Here is a 14,849-nt window from a genome sequence, read left to right as displayed (position 1 = left end):
CCACATACCCCTCAAGCCAAGAAGCACAAGGAGAGTGGCGCCAGGGCACCCTAAAGTTCCGCTTCCTGCAGGACCACTGCCACCCTCCCTCCACAGCCCTCCAACCTGAACTTCCCATCCTTCTGCTTCACCCCTGCTAAGGAGGAAGGGAGGAGAGGAAGGCCTGGTGTTCCCAAGCGCCCATCCAGCTAGGATCCCAGTTCATCACAGAGGTTCTGGAATTTCAAGCCAGTTCCACTTATTCTTGTCTTTTTTACTTAACCTCTCTAAAATCTGTTTCCTCATCTTTAATACGGGACTCAAAAACAGTACCTACCTCAAAGGGCTGTGAGAATTAACTAAGATAATGCAAGAAAATGTTTAGCACCCGGCCTGGCACACAGCAAGTCCTCAGCACATGTTCGCTGCCATCAGTATCACCCAATGGCACAAAACCCAGGAATACGAAAACTGAGCCAGGACCATGCCCCTGAGCCAGCCCAGGAGGCACCTGGTAGGATATGAGTCTCCTCACCTGCCCCAGAAATCTGTCTCTTTCTTCTATTCATTCATCAACGATTTATTTATCAAGCACCTATCCTGTACAAGACCTGGTGTTAGATGCTAGATGCACAATATTCAAAGACAAATAACATTCCTGGTCCTCAAGGAGCTCATAATTTTTGGACCCACCCTCAGGGCAGAGCTTTCCCACCCCCTAATCTGAAGAGAAGAAATCAGGGTGGAGTGTGAACAAGAAACATTGTATTTTCAAGGAGGAGGCTTTATTTAGGGGAAGAGGGTTGTGCCTGGCCCTGCCCTGCCCACCCCCACCCCAGTCAGCCAACTTCACTTCTTCCGGATCTCTTGGGCCTTCTCCTTCCTGATCTCTTTGGCCAGCTCCCCAATCAATCTCCAATACTCATGGAACTTGAGCTCTGAATCCTGATTCACATCCAAGCTCTTCATCTTCTCATCTAAGGAGCCCACATCCTGAGGAGACAACAAAGGGAAGGGTGGGGTTAGGAACGAAGGTTCTGGAGACAAGGAGAGAGGGAAGAATTGCCAGTCCCCTTCCTTCCGAGAGCACTAGGACCTGCCCTACACCTTCAGGAGGAGGCTGCAGCCCCAAGACGCACTGCCTTAGTGCCCAACTCCAAGAGGCAGCAGCAGAGAGGGGTGGGGGTCTTGACTTGTAATGTTTGCCGTGGTAAATTATGGCAGATTATGAACCACAAACATGATGTCACTGAACACAGAGCTGGGAAGAGATGACACAATGGGCCCTCGCCTGCAAGTACCAGTGGGCTCCAGCACACCACCGCGCCAGCCCTGGGATTTGCCCAAGGACCCTCGGGGAGCCCTTGTAGGGATGGACCCTCTCCCACCACCCTCAGAGCCTTCTCAGGCCACCCTCCTCCTTCACAGAAAGCTGGAGAAGTCCACAGTACTTGGCTGCTCATTTGCATAACCCTAAGGTCTTCTCATTTTTCCAACTGGATCACTAGCCTAGTAGGCCAGGGGAATGGCGAAGACACAGGGTATCTGGTTTTCTAGGGGGCCCTTGACAATGTCTCTCATGACAGACCTGTGAAATCAAAGGAAACTGTAAGCTGGACCATCATGATCAAAGGATTTGTTGCCAGATAAACAATCACAACCAAAAAGTTGACTGTTGAACAATAGATGGATGTCAACCAGAGAAGGGCGCCTCAGGCAGAGCTCGAAGTTTGAATCAACATTTGGATGAAGACTTGCCAAATCTGTAGATAGGACAAAGCTAATTCACAGAAGACCTAAACAAGACTTTTTTAAAAGCCACAATCATGCTTAATTGTAAAATACTATAAGCATTGTCAGTGGAAGGCAAAGATGCCCAGTGTAACATCATATTGGCAGGGGAAAAAACATGCAATTAGTCAAGAGAAAGAAATAAAAGGTATAAGTATTAGGAAAGAAGAGGCAAATGCACTTCTTATTATATTAGCAAGTATATAATTGAATACCTAGGGAAAAAAAAAAAGAATGATAATGGCTAACATTTCAACAAGAGTAAGCACTTAATAGCGCTGACTGTTCCAAGTATTATGCTAAACACGTTATAGCTCTACTTCATTTAATCTTTACAATCTCCTAGAAGGAAAGGTTCCATGGGCACAGGGCACTTGTCCACTGTGTTCACCACTGTGATCCCAGTGCCTGGGAGAATGTCCAGCGCATGGCAGGTGCTTGTCCACCACTGTATTCCAAAGCCCAGGACGGCATCAGGACGGGACACAGTGGGTGCTCAATAAAGACTGATTAAATAAACGCAAGACCAATCCAATACGGAAGGTATTATCCTGGGTCCATTTCACATACGAGAAATTAAGGCTCTGAAAGACTGCATGGCTAAGCAAGGGCGACCAGCTTGAACCTGCATTTGAACCCAGATTATCTGACTCAGTTTGTGCTCTTATCCACTATTCTGTCCCAAAAAGACCATTAGAAATGATAAAGTGTCTGGTTACAATATTAACACGTAAAAACCAATACCCTTTAGGTATACGAATGTTAACCAGTCAGAAATATAATAGGAAAGATCCCACTTAAGATCATAAAAAATAAATAAATAAAGCACTTAGGCATAAATATAGAAGTCTACTAAGCTTTTGAGAAGAAAACTGAACTGAAGGATACAAAAAAACTTGAATAAACAGAAAAACATACCATTTTTTAGAGACAAAGAATCAATAGCATAAAGATATGTTTTCCCTAAAATATCATTTTTATATGATCCCAATTAAAATATCTACAGAATTCCTAACATGATTAAATGTTATTAAAATTCTTCTTGAAAAATAAACATGTGAGATCCACCAGTGAAATTCTGAAAAATAAGAATAATGAGAGAACCAACCCTATAGGTTATGAAAGCATATTACAAAACTATAGTAATCAATGAGATTACTAAATAATAAACAGATGAATGATACAGCAGAAAGAGATCACAAATACACATAGGAAGTGACTAAATAATAAAGGTAGTATTTCACATCAATAGGAAAATTTTAATAATAAAATAAAGTCTGGGGTTTTTCTTAATATGTTAAATTGGGGAATTGGGGAAGACCCTTCTAAGCACAGCATAAAATACAGAAGCCATTCAGGAAAAGTTAAGCTGATTTGACTACATAAAATTTTTTATATTCTCTTTGGCATAAAACTACCAAAAACAAAGTCAAAAGACAAAGGGCAAATTAGGAGAAAATATTTGCAACACACATAATAGACAAAGGCTAATTTCTTTATTCTAGGAAGAGCTACAATAAATCAGTATGGAAAAGAAAAACTCTTTGATAAAAGAAATAAGCAGTTCACAGAAAAAGCAGTATATATGTCCATCAAAAATATTTTTTAATATTCCATTTCACTCAGAAGTAAAGAAGTGTAAATCAGAACAAGATACCATTTTCACATACTAGATTGGCAAAAATTAAAAGCTTGGTAAGAACAAGTTTGGGCAAGGACATGAGAAACAGGCATTGGCATGCACTTGGTGGCCATGAAAACTGGTACAACCTTGTTGGGAGGCAAATTGGTAATATCCGTAAAAATTAAGAATAAACATGTCTTTTGACCTAAGATTTCTACTGCCAGACATTTACCTTATGTTGATATTTTCCCTTAAGTATTTAAAGATATATAAACAAGGATGTTTACTACAGAAAAAGATGGACACAAGAGAAATGTCTATCAAGAGAGGATTGGCTACATAATTTGTGTTAACATATGTAATGGAATATAGTGCACCATTTTTTTTTATGGGAAAATAGCCAGTCTATACGCACTGTTACATTGTTAAAAAGCTATTTGTAGCACAGTAGGTAAGATGCATTTATTTACTCACTCAACAATTTTTACTTTTTTTTTTCCACTTTTTTACTATCTACTCACTCACTCACATTTTATTGAGCACCTACTAGGAGACAGACACTGTTCTAAGTGCTGGAGATAAAACAGTTAGCAGGGGTGCCAGCCCCGTGGCTGAGCAGTTAAGCTTGCACACTCCAATTCCACCGCCCAGGGTTTTGCCAGTTCAAATCCTGGGTGCGGACATGGCACCACTCATCAGGCCATGCTGAGGCGGCATCCCACATACCACAACTAGAAGGACCCACAACTAAAAACATACAACTATGTACCAGGGGGCTTTGGGGAGAAAAAGGAAAAATAAAATCTTTTTTTTTTTTTGAGGAAGATTAGCCCTGAACTAACTACTGCCTGTCCTCCTCTTTTTGCTGAGGAAGCCTGGCCCTGAGCTAACATTCGTGCCCATCTTCCTCTACTTTATACGTGGGATGCCTGCTGCAGCATGGCTTGCCATGCGGTGCCATGTACTGTACCCAGGATTCTAACCAGCGAACCGAGGGCCGCCGAAGCGGAATGTGCAAACTTAACAACTGCGCCACCGGGCCGGCCCCTAAAATCTCAAAAAAAAAGCAGTGAGCAGGTTCCTTTTCCCATGGGACGTACATTCTTGGTAACATGTAAGTATGTAATGGAGGTCAAGGTGTGATGGAAGTGTTACAAAAGAAAATAAAGTGGCGTAAAGGACTACAACACAAGGGAGGTGATCTTTGTATTCAGTGGTGAAGGAAGGCCACGCTAAGGATTTGCCATTTGAGCAGACACATGAGTTACATGAAGAAAAGGCCTAGCAAACACCGGGGGAGGAGCGTTCTGGACCAGGGGAGGGGCAGTGGAGACAGGAAATATAAACAACTCTCATTGCTTTTGAGGAGTTTTGCTATAAAGGGGAGCTGAGACAGAAGGCATAGCTGGAGGGAGTTACAGGGTCAAGGGAGGTTTTCTTTTCTTTTTTTTTTTTTTTTAAGATGAAAGACGTGACAGCATATTTGTAAACTGATCAGAACAATCTAACAGAGAGGAATAATCTGACGATGCAAAAGAGAGGGAGAAGAGTTGAAAGAGTAAAATCTTCAAGTAGATGAGAAGAGATGGGATCCAGGGCACCAGAGGCGGTGCTGGCCTTAGGAGCAGAGACAGATCATTCACTGTAGCCGGAAGGAAGGCAGGCAGGCAGGGTGGGTTTGGGGGAGGGAGCATACAAAAGTTTCCCGATTGCTCTTATTTTCTCAGTGAGAAGATTTCTCAGTGAGAGGGAGAATGTGGAAAGAGGGACTGGAGTTTGAGGAGAAAAGAAAAGTTGTGAAATCATCTGAAAGAGCTGGCAACCAAATCAACTAGGGAAATGTGGTAGAATTGCCAGGCATTGCCAAGGGTCCCCCTGGGGGTTGTGGTTATAGATTTAAAGTGAGACAAGCGAATGTGGCGGTGCAATTTTCTCCAGCCAGGTTCAGCTATATGAGTGCAGACACAGAAGGGCGGATTTAACCAGCAAGCTCGTAGGAGTGAAATGCTGGATTTAACCTGGGTTGGGATTTCGTCTAATAAAAAGGACACAGAGAAACAGAATCAAGGCAGTTGGGGGAGTGACTGTAACTATGAGCCTTAGAACCCAGCTGAGTAAGAAGGGAAATGAGGACACGAGGGATGATGATGGAAGACGAAAAAGCAGTCAAGAGACTGAATGTCCCAATGGAGTCAAGGAAACGCTGGAGTGGAGGAACCAGATAGAGGAATAGAACTGGAATGACAGAAGGTAGCTAGAAATTGAGAATTTGAGGTGGCGTGTTATTTTGGTAATGACAAGATCTGAAGCATTAAGAGAAGAGTGGGAGGCCGAGATGCAGGCAGACAGAATCTTTGGAAGGGAGGAGTTCAAGAAATTGAAAGGCCGGCTGTTGCATGAGTTGTCTATGTGGATACCAAGGATAACAACAGTAGCAGTGATGAGAAGAAAAACAGTAAGTCAGGAGCTGAAAAGCTATAAGGAAGGCAACAAGAAGGGTGCCAGGTGGGAGTGGAGCTTCCGAGGAGCTGGGCATCTTAGGAAGAAGAAACTAAGATCTGGAAGCAGCAATGAAAAGCAAAGAGGTCACTTCCCGAATTTCCAAGCCCAGAGGGAGTTGGATTTGGAAGAAAAACAAGTTACTATTTGATGAGGCTGCAGGGAATGCTGTACCTGCAGGGGAGAGTCTGAAGTTTCCAGTGAGAAGAGGAAGGCGAAAGTCTGAGAAGTCTAAGGATGTAGAATATTTTTCAGATGACAGCCTATGAGCTTCAGAGATTCGTTTGTTTTTTAAAATCCATATTCACACGTTTTTATGTGCCTGTGAATTTTCAGAAAAGATATAAAAGAAACTGTTAACATTTGACATCAGTTTCAAAAGAATCTTTTCGGACACTGTAACTCCTCAGTTGAGGGAAACAATAGAAAGAATAAACAAATGGGACTTCATCAGACTAAAGAGCTTCTTCAAGGCAAGGGAAGACAGAATTGAAACAAAAAAACAGCTCACTAATTGGGAAAAAATATTTACAAGCCACTTATCCGACAAAGGGTTAATCTCCATAATATACAAAGAACTCACACTGCTTAACAACAAAAAAACAAACAACCCGATCAAAAAATGGGCAGAGGACATGAACAGACATTTCTCAAAAGAAGATATGAATATGGCCAATAGACACATGAAAAGATGTTCATCATCGCTAATCATCAGGGAAATGCAAATCAAAACTACACTAAGATATCACCTTACCCCCGTTAGATTGGCAAAAACATCCAAAACCAAGAACGACAAATGTTGGAGAGGTTGTGGAGAAAGAGGAACCCTCATACACTGTTGGTGGGAATGCAAACTGGTACAGCCACTATGGAAAACAGTATGGAGATTTCTCAAAAAGTTAAAAATAGAAATACCCTATGACCCAGCCATCCCATTACTGGGTATCTATCCTAAGAACCTGATATCAGATATCTCAAGAGTCCGTTGCACCCCTATGTTCATCGCAGCATTATTTACAATAGCCAAGACGTGGAACCAGCCTACATGCCCAGAAACTGATGATTGGATAAAGAAGATGTGGTATATATACACAATGGAATACTACTCAGCCATAAAAAAAGACGAAATTGGCCCATTCACAACAATGTGGATGGACCTCGAGGGCATTATGTTAAGCGAAATAAGTCAGTCAGAGAAAGACGAACTCTATATGACTCCACTCATAGGTGGAAATTAGTATATTGAGAAGGAGATCTGATCGGTGGTTACCAGGGAAAAGGGGGGGTGGGGGGAGGGTACGGAGGGGGAAGTGGTGTACCCACAACATGACTAACAAAAATGTACAACTGAAATTTCACAAGCTTGTAATCCATCATAACATTAATAAAAAAAAATAAATAAATAAATCTAAAAAAAAAAGAAACTGTTAACAGCCTGGGGTGATGTGCCCACCCAGAGTGGATAAAATTTAAATCCCTGCTCCATCCTGTGAGTAGGAGAAAAGGAATGACCTTGTCAGGTGCATTATTGAGGGGATTCCCAGAGGGGGTGGGAAGTAATCACAGATTACATACAGCTCCCTCCTAGCCTGAGATGCTAGACTCCATGAATTTGGCTGTGTTTTTATTTTTGACAAACCCCTTCCCATGGCTGGGCCTTAGTTTCCATAAATGAGAAGTGAGCAGTTTGGACTGTGTTTTCTCTTGGCCTCCTTCTAGCTCTGATGGTCTATGAATCTCCTGAAAGCCAGCTCTGGGTGCAGTCCTGTGTTGGGGAAATGAGACCAGAGAGGCACAGAGCAGACAGAAGAACGCAACAGCTTCATTTGATGGAAGCACAAAGCTCAGTAACACACTTCCACTCACAAAGACACAGTGTTACATAGTTACTTACACACACACCAGGCAAGAACATGCAGAACCATTTACACATGCAGTCACCTACATCCTTCTCCACAACACACCTGTGGTCACATTAGCGTGCCCAGCAATATGACCTCACATACACAGTGTCCCACAGCCCTGTCTCCCAAAATCTCAGGCCCAGAGATCCCCCCACCTACCTTGAGCAGATGTGGCAACTGCTGAGTGGCCAGTTCCTTAAACTCATTGACGCTGAGGCTGCCCTTCCGGCCCTCCCGTCCTGCAAAGGTGAAGAAAGTGGTGACCACCGTCTCGATGGCCGCCTCCAGCTCAGTCAGTGGCTCGGCTGCCATTAGGACCCTAGGGCTGGAGCTGATGTCTTCACAGGGCTGACCTGCAGGAGCAGGAAGGACAGAGAGGAAGAGTCAGGATAGGCCAGAGTACCCCTGCCCTGGCATTGCCACCTCAGACCTCAGCCTGGAGGAGGCGTTATGGGGAAGGAAGGAGGGGACACGGATGGAGCTTGGGGTTAGGAAACCAGGCAACAGTACCTCAGCATAGGTGGGAGAAGGGGTACTCACTTGCTGAAACCCCTTACTCTGTAGGTCTCACAGTCTGGGGGTCCTTTGAAAGGTCTGGGTCTTAGGGACCCCTCTGTGGGGGCCTCTCAGTGGAGACGCCTCTGTCTGGGAGAAGGCCTTCAGTCTGAGGGTCCCTCTTTGGACTCCTCTCAGTCTCGTGGCCCCTCTGTGCGGTCCAGTCCCAAGGGCCCTTTCTTGGAGTCCCACCCAGCCTCAAAGGGTCATGAGGCTGTTTGTCTCCAAAGCTTGTTTGTGTAGGGACCCGGGTCTCCACCCGCCGGCACTCCGCCCGCCCACACGCGCTCCTGCCGCCCTTCCCAGCAGAGACGCCGGGGTCTGGCCACTGCCCAGCTGCGGTCAGGGGCGGCTCGGTCTGGACAGCCCCGGCCTCCGCCGCCCGCCCCCACCTCCCTCAGGGGCAGCTGCGCAGAGCGCTGAGCCCAGGACCCCGCAGGCGCTCCCCGCCCCTGTCTCCCGGCCACAGGGTCCTGCACGGGACTCGGATGACTGCCCGCGCCCAGGGAGGGCTTGGGACCGGCACTCGCCGCCCTGGGGGAGGGGACGGCGGCAGGAAGGGCACACGCCCACACATCCCCCCCTCTTCCAGCCTCCTCCCGACTTGATCTCCCAAAGCCACTTCCTGAATCCCTGTTTGAGCGGGCTCCGGAGGAGGGACCTGGAAGCCCAGGGAGAAAAAATGCTTCGCAGCCTCCTCCAGGGCGAGGGGACGCGACTCACCCGGGCAAGGAGCAGGGGTGCCGCGAGTACCAGCCCTGGGGCTGAGCTTTATAAGCGCCCCGGGCGGGAGGCGTCAAGTTTCCGCGGCTGATTCTGAAGAAAGGAGGCGGCCCAATCACGGCTCTAGCCCTCCCCGCCTGCCCCCCCACCCCGGCAATCAGGCCTTGAACCCTGGCCACCCAACCCAGCCCACGCGCGCCCCCACTCGCCGTTGGGGAGGCCCTGCCTGGAAATGCCTGGACAGACCCCACTCAGAGGGTGTCCTAAGGTCCTATCCCTCCCAATACAGGGAGCCTGCTGCCCTACCACAGCCCCGTCTAATCAAGCCTGTGTCTGTTGTGGGGGGGGGGGGGGGGGGCGACTGCAGACTGGAAGAACCAACTGAGGGAGCGCAGCACTGAGAGGCCCGTTCTAAGAAACAACACACAGGGCCCTCAGAATGAGATCCTGCAAAGGACCCTTCAGCCCAAGACCCACTCAGGATCCCAGGCTGAGACCTCCATAGAGGAGACCTTGGATTGAAATCCCTCAGCGCGTTCTCAGGCTGAAACAACTCAGGGAGAGTCCCAAGACTCAGTTATTCACTCAGAGGTCCCCTCACCGAGACCCCTCAGCGGGCTGCTCCTGTTCCCTGCCTAGCAGCCACAGCCAATACTGCAGGAGGTCGGAGGAGGCCTCTCAGTGTCCCTCCCAGGACCTTTCCCAGCCCCCTCCCTCCTGGGCCCTGCCTGTTGGGAACCAGCAGCAGGGGGAGGCAACCAAGGCTAGAGAAGAGGACACAGGGCAGCCTGTTCCAGCCCAGGAGACAGAGGGCGCCTCTGTCCACTCCTGGCCCCTTGCCCCACTGGGTGTCTGTCTGTGAAGGGGTGGAGCCGGTGGGGAGGGGGGGTCAGCGGGGGAAGGCCGACTAAAGACAGGTCTCCCCACACAGCTCCGCCAGCCACATTTGCAGCTTCGGCTGTCTGTCCAGAACCTGCTCCCACCTCAGGCTCAGGCTGACAGTGAGTATTCTGCCCCATCCTGCCCTGGCCACCTTGGGGGACTGGGGACTTCAGCGGGGCTCCAAGAGTCTGGGGATGACGGCCTTGTGGTGCACTGAGGGTCTGGGAGGAATGCTGATGAGAGCACTTTGGGATTTGGGAAAGATAGGGTTTGGAAGGTCGTGAAGGAAGGCAAGTGAAGGTCAGAGGGAGATCTGGGAGCTCAGTGAATAAAGAAGCCATCGAGGAGCCCAGCCACCAAGCTTCCAGGAGACCAGGCCCTCCTACCTCAGAGCCCTCCAATGTCCTCCCAAGGCTCCCTCAATCTCCCTGGGGCTGGCAGGGGACCCAGCCCTCGCCTCGCTTCCAGTGGGGTAAGAATAAGAAAACAGATGGAACAGCTGCTTCTGCCCCGCCCCCTCTTCGGTCTCTGTCTCTCTGCCACCCCCACCCAGCCTTGCCAAGAGCTTAGGTCCCAGGGAAATCTGGGGGTGGCGGAGCAGGGACCATGTGATGTCAGGAAGAGGGGGCACTAGGATACTGTACCCAATCCCTACTCTCCCTTCATATGACTCCCCTTTCTCCTCTTCCTCTTTCTTGGCCCAGATTCTTCTCTCCAGATTCTTCTTTCCCCCAATTCTTTCCTCTTTGTTTTCCTGTCTGCCCGCTCCCTGCCAAAGTCCTTTCAGAATGGCCCCTACATAAAATCCCAGGCTGCTCGAGGGCTCCAGGCAACCTTGAGGTGCCCCTCCTGGATAGGGCCGATAACTGAGCCACCAGCACCCCTCCTTCACATACCCCACTTATCCCCACCATCAGCCCCAGCTTGGGTTCCATCTCCTGCATGTCTCTGTGACAACTGCTTCTCATGTCCGGAGTTCAGGTGACACTCACAAGGCCCCCATTGAAGAGCTGGGATGTCATCTGATCAGGGCCCATTGTCCAGCCTGTCAGGCCTGGGGAAGGATGGGGACACCTGATCTGAGACACCTGAGCTGCCCCCTGAGACCATGGAGGGGCTGGCTGTCCCAAGGCCAAAGCAAAGAGGCCCCCTGGCTTGACAGTTCCCTCTCCTCAACAGACCCCTCCATTTTTCTGCTCTCTCCCAGCCCCTTGAACTCAGAGGACCCATGCACTCAGCCCTTTATCTCCCCCAACACATACTAATCCATTCTCCCTACTGCCACTGTCCCTACATCAACTAAGTCGGGCTGTGGGTGGGAGTGGCCAGCAGCTGGGACAAGACCCCACAGGATTCCTCTCCCTGTCCCTGAGAGCCCTGACTCCAGGGAAAATGCTGAGATATTCCTCTCTCCCTTCCCACCACCACCCCATGGAAGGGCTGGTCCTGCAGAGGAGTAAGAGGAATGCAACTAGAAGTAATGGAAGCGTAACCCAGGGAAACCAACATGATGTGGTCAGGAGAGAACAGAATTGAAGGACCAAAAGAGGCCTCCAGTCTGCTGACAGGAAGCTCAGAGGCAGTGAGAACCCCCCCTCCTCATGAAACCTTAGGCCAGCCACTCAGGCTGCCACCCTCTCCGTCAGACTGACCAAGGACACCAGACTGACCCCTTGCTGGGGTAGGCAACAGAGACAAGGCTATGGAGGGGAGCCTTGCCCATCACCGCCAACAGCAGAGCTTAGCTGTGCTAGGCAGGCAAGGTCCAGGGTAATAACAGAGCCAGAGGAACCCTGGCCAGGTCCTGTGACCACCCCCGCCTGCCTGCCCCACCCTCCTCAGTGTCTGCCCAGGCAGCCAAGAGCCACTGCAGAGTCCTCTGCAGGCCTCCAGAGCTAGCTCAGCTCTAGCTGCTCTGTCTCCACGCCCCAAACCCTGACTCCTTCTAGCTAGGGTATGGATTGAGGGACATAGAGAACAGGTCTGGATTTAGGGCTCTTGGGTTCCCCTACAACATAAAATTTCACTGAAGGATAAATTTCGGTAGAAATCTGATCTCATGGCTATTTGAGCTGTGGGACCAGGGCCATGGCTGAGGGCCCCCCTCACCCGGACCCCAGATACCCTGAGCATGGTCCCCAGCTCACTTCCACGGCCGGGGGGGGGGGGGGAGGTGAGCTGCGCAATGGGCTCTGAGCTGGAGACGGCGATGGAGACTCTCATCAGTGTGTTCCACGCCCACTCGGGCAAGGAAGGGGACAAGTACAAGCTGAGCAAGAAGGAGCTGAAAGAGCTGCTGCAGACCGAGCTCTCCGGCTTCCTGGACGTGAGCACATGGTGGGGTACAGGGTGGAATGGGCAAGGGGTGGCAGAACAGAGTGGGTACCTCCCTGCCATCTCCCCACCCCACCCCAGCTCAGACCAACCATCTCCTTCCTCTCCCAGGCTTCTCTCCTGGGTTTGCCAGGCTCCCCTACTCCTCCTGGGCCAAGTCAAAATGCCCTGATTTATTGATCACCTGTTAAGCGCTATGTTAAGACCCTATGTAGTGCCTCAATAACAAGGCTCACAGCCTAGAAGGGAAAGACTGACACTTGAAAATAAACCATGAACACCAGGAAGTGAGTTCAGGAAAGAGCAGAGTTAAAGGGCCAAAAGAGGCCCCCACTCTGCTGAAAGGAAGCTCAGAGGCAGTGAGCCCTTCCTCTGCCCCGAAGCCTTCGGCAGCCCCTCAGGAAGTATATAAAGCCTGAACAGAAGTGCCAGAAAGGATTATGGGAGAATATTAACCTGACTGAAGTGAGACAGCTTCTCCAAAGAGGTGGCACTTGAGCCATGGGTTTCCATCGCAAGGTTCTTAGGGTAAAGGTAGATGTTTGAGGAGGAGGTATTTGCATGAACAAAAGCATGGGAGAAAGAAGAATGTGGAGAATGCTCAGTGGTTTTGACCAGAGTGAAGGATGCAGACAAGTAGGCTGCAAATGCTAACAGGGGTCATATAGTAAAGGAGAAGCCAATAGAAAGTGCACCAGGGGCCGGCCCAGTGGCACAGCAGTTAAGTGCACATGTTCCACTTTGGCGGCCCAGGGTTCACCGCTTCAGATCCCAGGTGTGGACATGGCACCACTTGGCAAGCCATGCTGTGGTAGACATCCCACCTATAAAGTGGAGGAAGATGGGCACGGATGTTAGCTCAGGGCCAGTCTTCCTCCCCAAAAAGAAGAGGATTGGCAGCAGATGTTAGCTCAGGGCTAATCTTCCTAAAAAAAAAAAAAAAGAAAGAAAGAAAGAAAGAAAGTGCACCAGCTTTGAGGTTTTATTAGACCTAGTTTCAAATTTTGGCCCTGCCACTTTCTAGCTGTGTAACTTTGGGCACGTTATTGAACCACAAACTGTTCATCTCTGCCTCCTCCTCCCCAATCAACCACCCACCTTGCCCCTGAGCATGCTATTCATCTCCCTGTACACCTAACTCTCCATCTCTTCCCTCCACAGGCCCAGAAGGATGCAGATGCTGTGGACAAGGTGATGAAGGAGCTAGACGAGAACGGAGACGGGGAGGTGGACTTCCAGGAGTACGTGGTGCTGGTGGCTGCCCTCACAGTGGCCTGTAACAACTTCTTCTGGGAGAACAGTTGAGCAGACAGCCCTAGGGGGCAGCGCCCTTCCCCTCCACCCTGCCATACCTGCCCCTTTGCCCTGCTTCCCCTTCATCCCTTTTTCCTCTCCCCACACTCCCACCTTTGCCCACCCTCCAACAAGGGCGCAAGAGTAGTGGGCCAGGCCTGCCACTCATCTTTCATTAAAGGCTCCTCTCTCGCCAACCGCTGTCTGTCTCCTATGGGGTCTGGAAATGGGTGGGAAAGTGAAGGCTGCTCACTCCCAGCTTGCCTTATTTGAGGAGGGCTCTTATTTGGAGAGAGGTCAAGGGACCATTACATCTTCCTACCTGAGGAATGCTCAAGGCCGGGAAGGTAGGGGTTCAAAGTTCCAACCAGAAGTGGAGGAGATAGCTTCTCAGCTATAAAGCCAGAAAAAGAAAGAATTTCCCTTCAACCTTCAAAGAATAGTTACTGAGGACCTACCATATGCTAGACATTGTGTAGGAACTGGGGATACAGCAGTGAACAAAACAAACATGATGCTTACCCTCACCTAGGTAAAGTCCAGTAAGGATGCTAGACCAGTAAACACACGCACACGGGCCAGCCCGGTGGTGCAGCGGTTAAGTTCGCACGTTCCGCTTCTCGGCAGTCTGGGGTTCGCCGTTTCAGATCCTGGGTGCGGACACGGCACCGCCTGGGACGCCGTGCTGTGGTAGGCGTCCCACATATAAAGCAGAGGAAGATGGGCACGATGTTAGCTCAGGGCCAGGCTTCCCCAGCAAAAAGAGGAGGATTGGCAGTAGTTAGCTCAGGGCTCATCTTCCTAAAAAAATAAATAAATAAAATAAAAATAAACACACACATACAGGTAAATGCTAGGAAGAAAAATGAAAGGATCCTGATGTGCCTGTATGGGGAGGGAAGGAAGGGTTGAAGATGTGCTTATTCACTCATTCTTCAAACATTTGAGCATTTTACTGTGTGCCCAGGCATAAGAAAAATCTCGGATAGGTCCGCATCAAAATCCAACATAGGGGGCCGGCCCTGTGGGTGTGTGGTTGAGGTCCCCCGCTCCCCTTGGGTGGCCCAGAGTTTCTGCGGTTGGGAACCTGGGCATGGACATGGCACAGCTCATCAAGGCATACTGAGGTGGCATCCCACATGCCACCACTAGGAGGACCCATAACTAAAAATATACAACTATGTACCCAGGAGCTTTGGGGAGAAAAAGGAAAAATAAAATCTTTGGGGAAAAAAATCCAACACAGATGGCAGATGGGAAGAGAG

General features: G+C 49.3%; 2 protein-coding genes across 4 annotated transcripts; one reads left to right on the top strand and one right to left on the bottom strand.

Annotated features, from left to right (window-relative positions):
* Window positions 1-745: 745 nt before the first annotated feature.
* S100A13 (S100 calcium binding protein A13) lies at window positions 746-9,208 on the bottom strand. 3 transcript variants are annotated; one of them, XM_046680411.1, is made up of 3 exons: window positions 9,076-9,208; window positions 7,957-8,150; window positions 746-972 (listed from the first exon to the last, which is right to left on the bottom strand). In XM_046680411.1, the coding sequence occupies exons 2-3, from the start codon at window positions 8,107-8,109 to the stop codon at window positions 829-831; spliced, it is 297 nt and encodes a 98-aa protein (XP_046536367.1). In that variant the 5' UTR covers window positions 8,110-8,150; window positions 9,076-9,208; the 3' UTR covers window positions 746-828. The 3 variants fall into 3 exon arrangements, with proteins under 3 accessions (XP_046536367.1, XP_046536368.1, XP_046536366.1); XM_046680412.1 differs by lacking the exon at window positions 9,076-9,208 and adding an exon at window positions 8,308-8,857; XM_046680410.1 differs by lacking the exon at window positions 9,076-9,208 and adding an exon at window positions 8,338-8,848.
* Window positions 9,209-9,942: 734 nt separating this feature from the next.
* On the top strand, window positions 9,943-13,781 carry S100A1 (S100 calcium binding protein A1). Its single transcript, XM_046682841.1, has 3 exons — window positions 9,943-10,076; window positions 12,131-12,283; window positions 13,453-13,781. Exons 2-3 carry the CDS (start codon window positions 12,143-12,145, stop codon window positions 13,594-13,596), a joined length of 285 nt encoding a protein of 94 aa, XP_046538797.1. The 5' UTR covers window positions 9,943-10,076; window positions 12,131-12,142; the 3' UTR covers window positions 13,597-13,781.
* Window positions 13,782-14,849: the final 1,068 nt, after the last annotated feature.

Source organism: Equus quagga, chromosome 13, assembly GCF_021613505.1.
Source record: "Equus quagga isolate Etosha38 chromosome 13, UCLA_HA_Equagga_1.0, whole genome shotgun sequence".
NCBI lineage: Eukaryota > Metazoa > Chordata > Mammalia > Perissodactyla > Equidae > Equus > Equus quagga.
The sequence above is the reverse complement of the archived record's forward strand: the minus strand, read 5'-3'. Positions and strand labels throughout refer to the sequence as shown.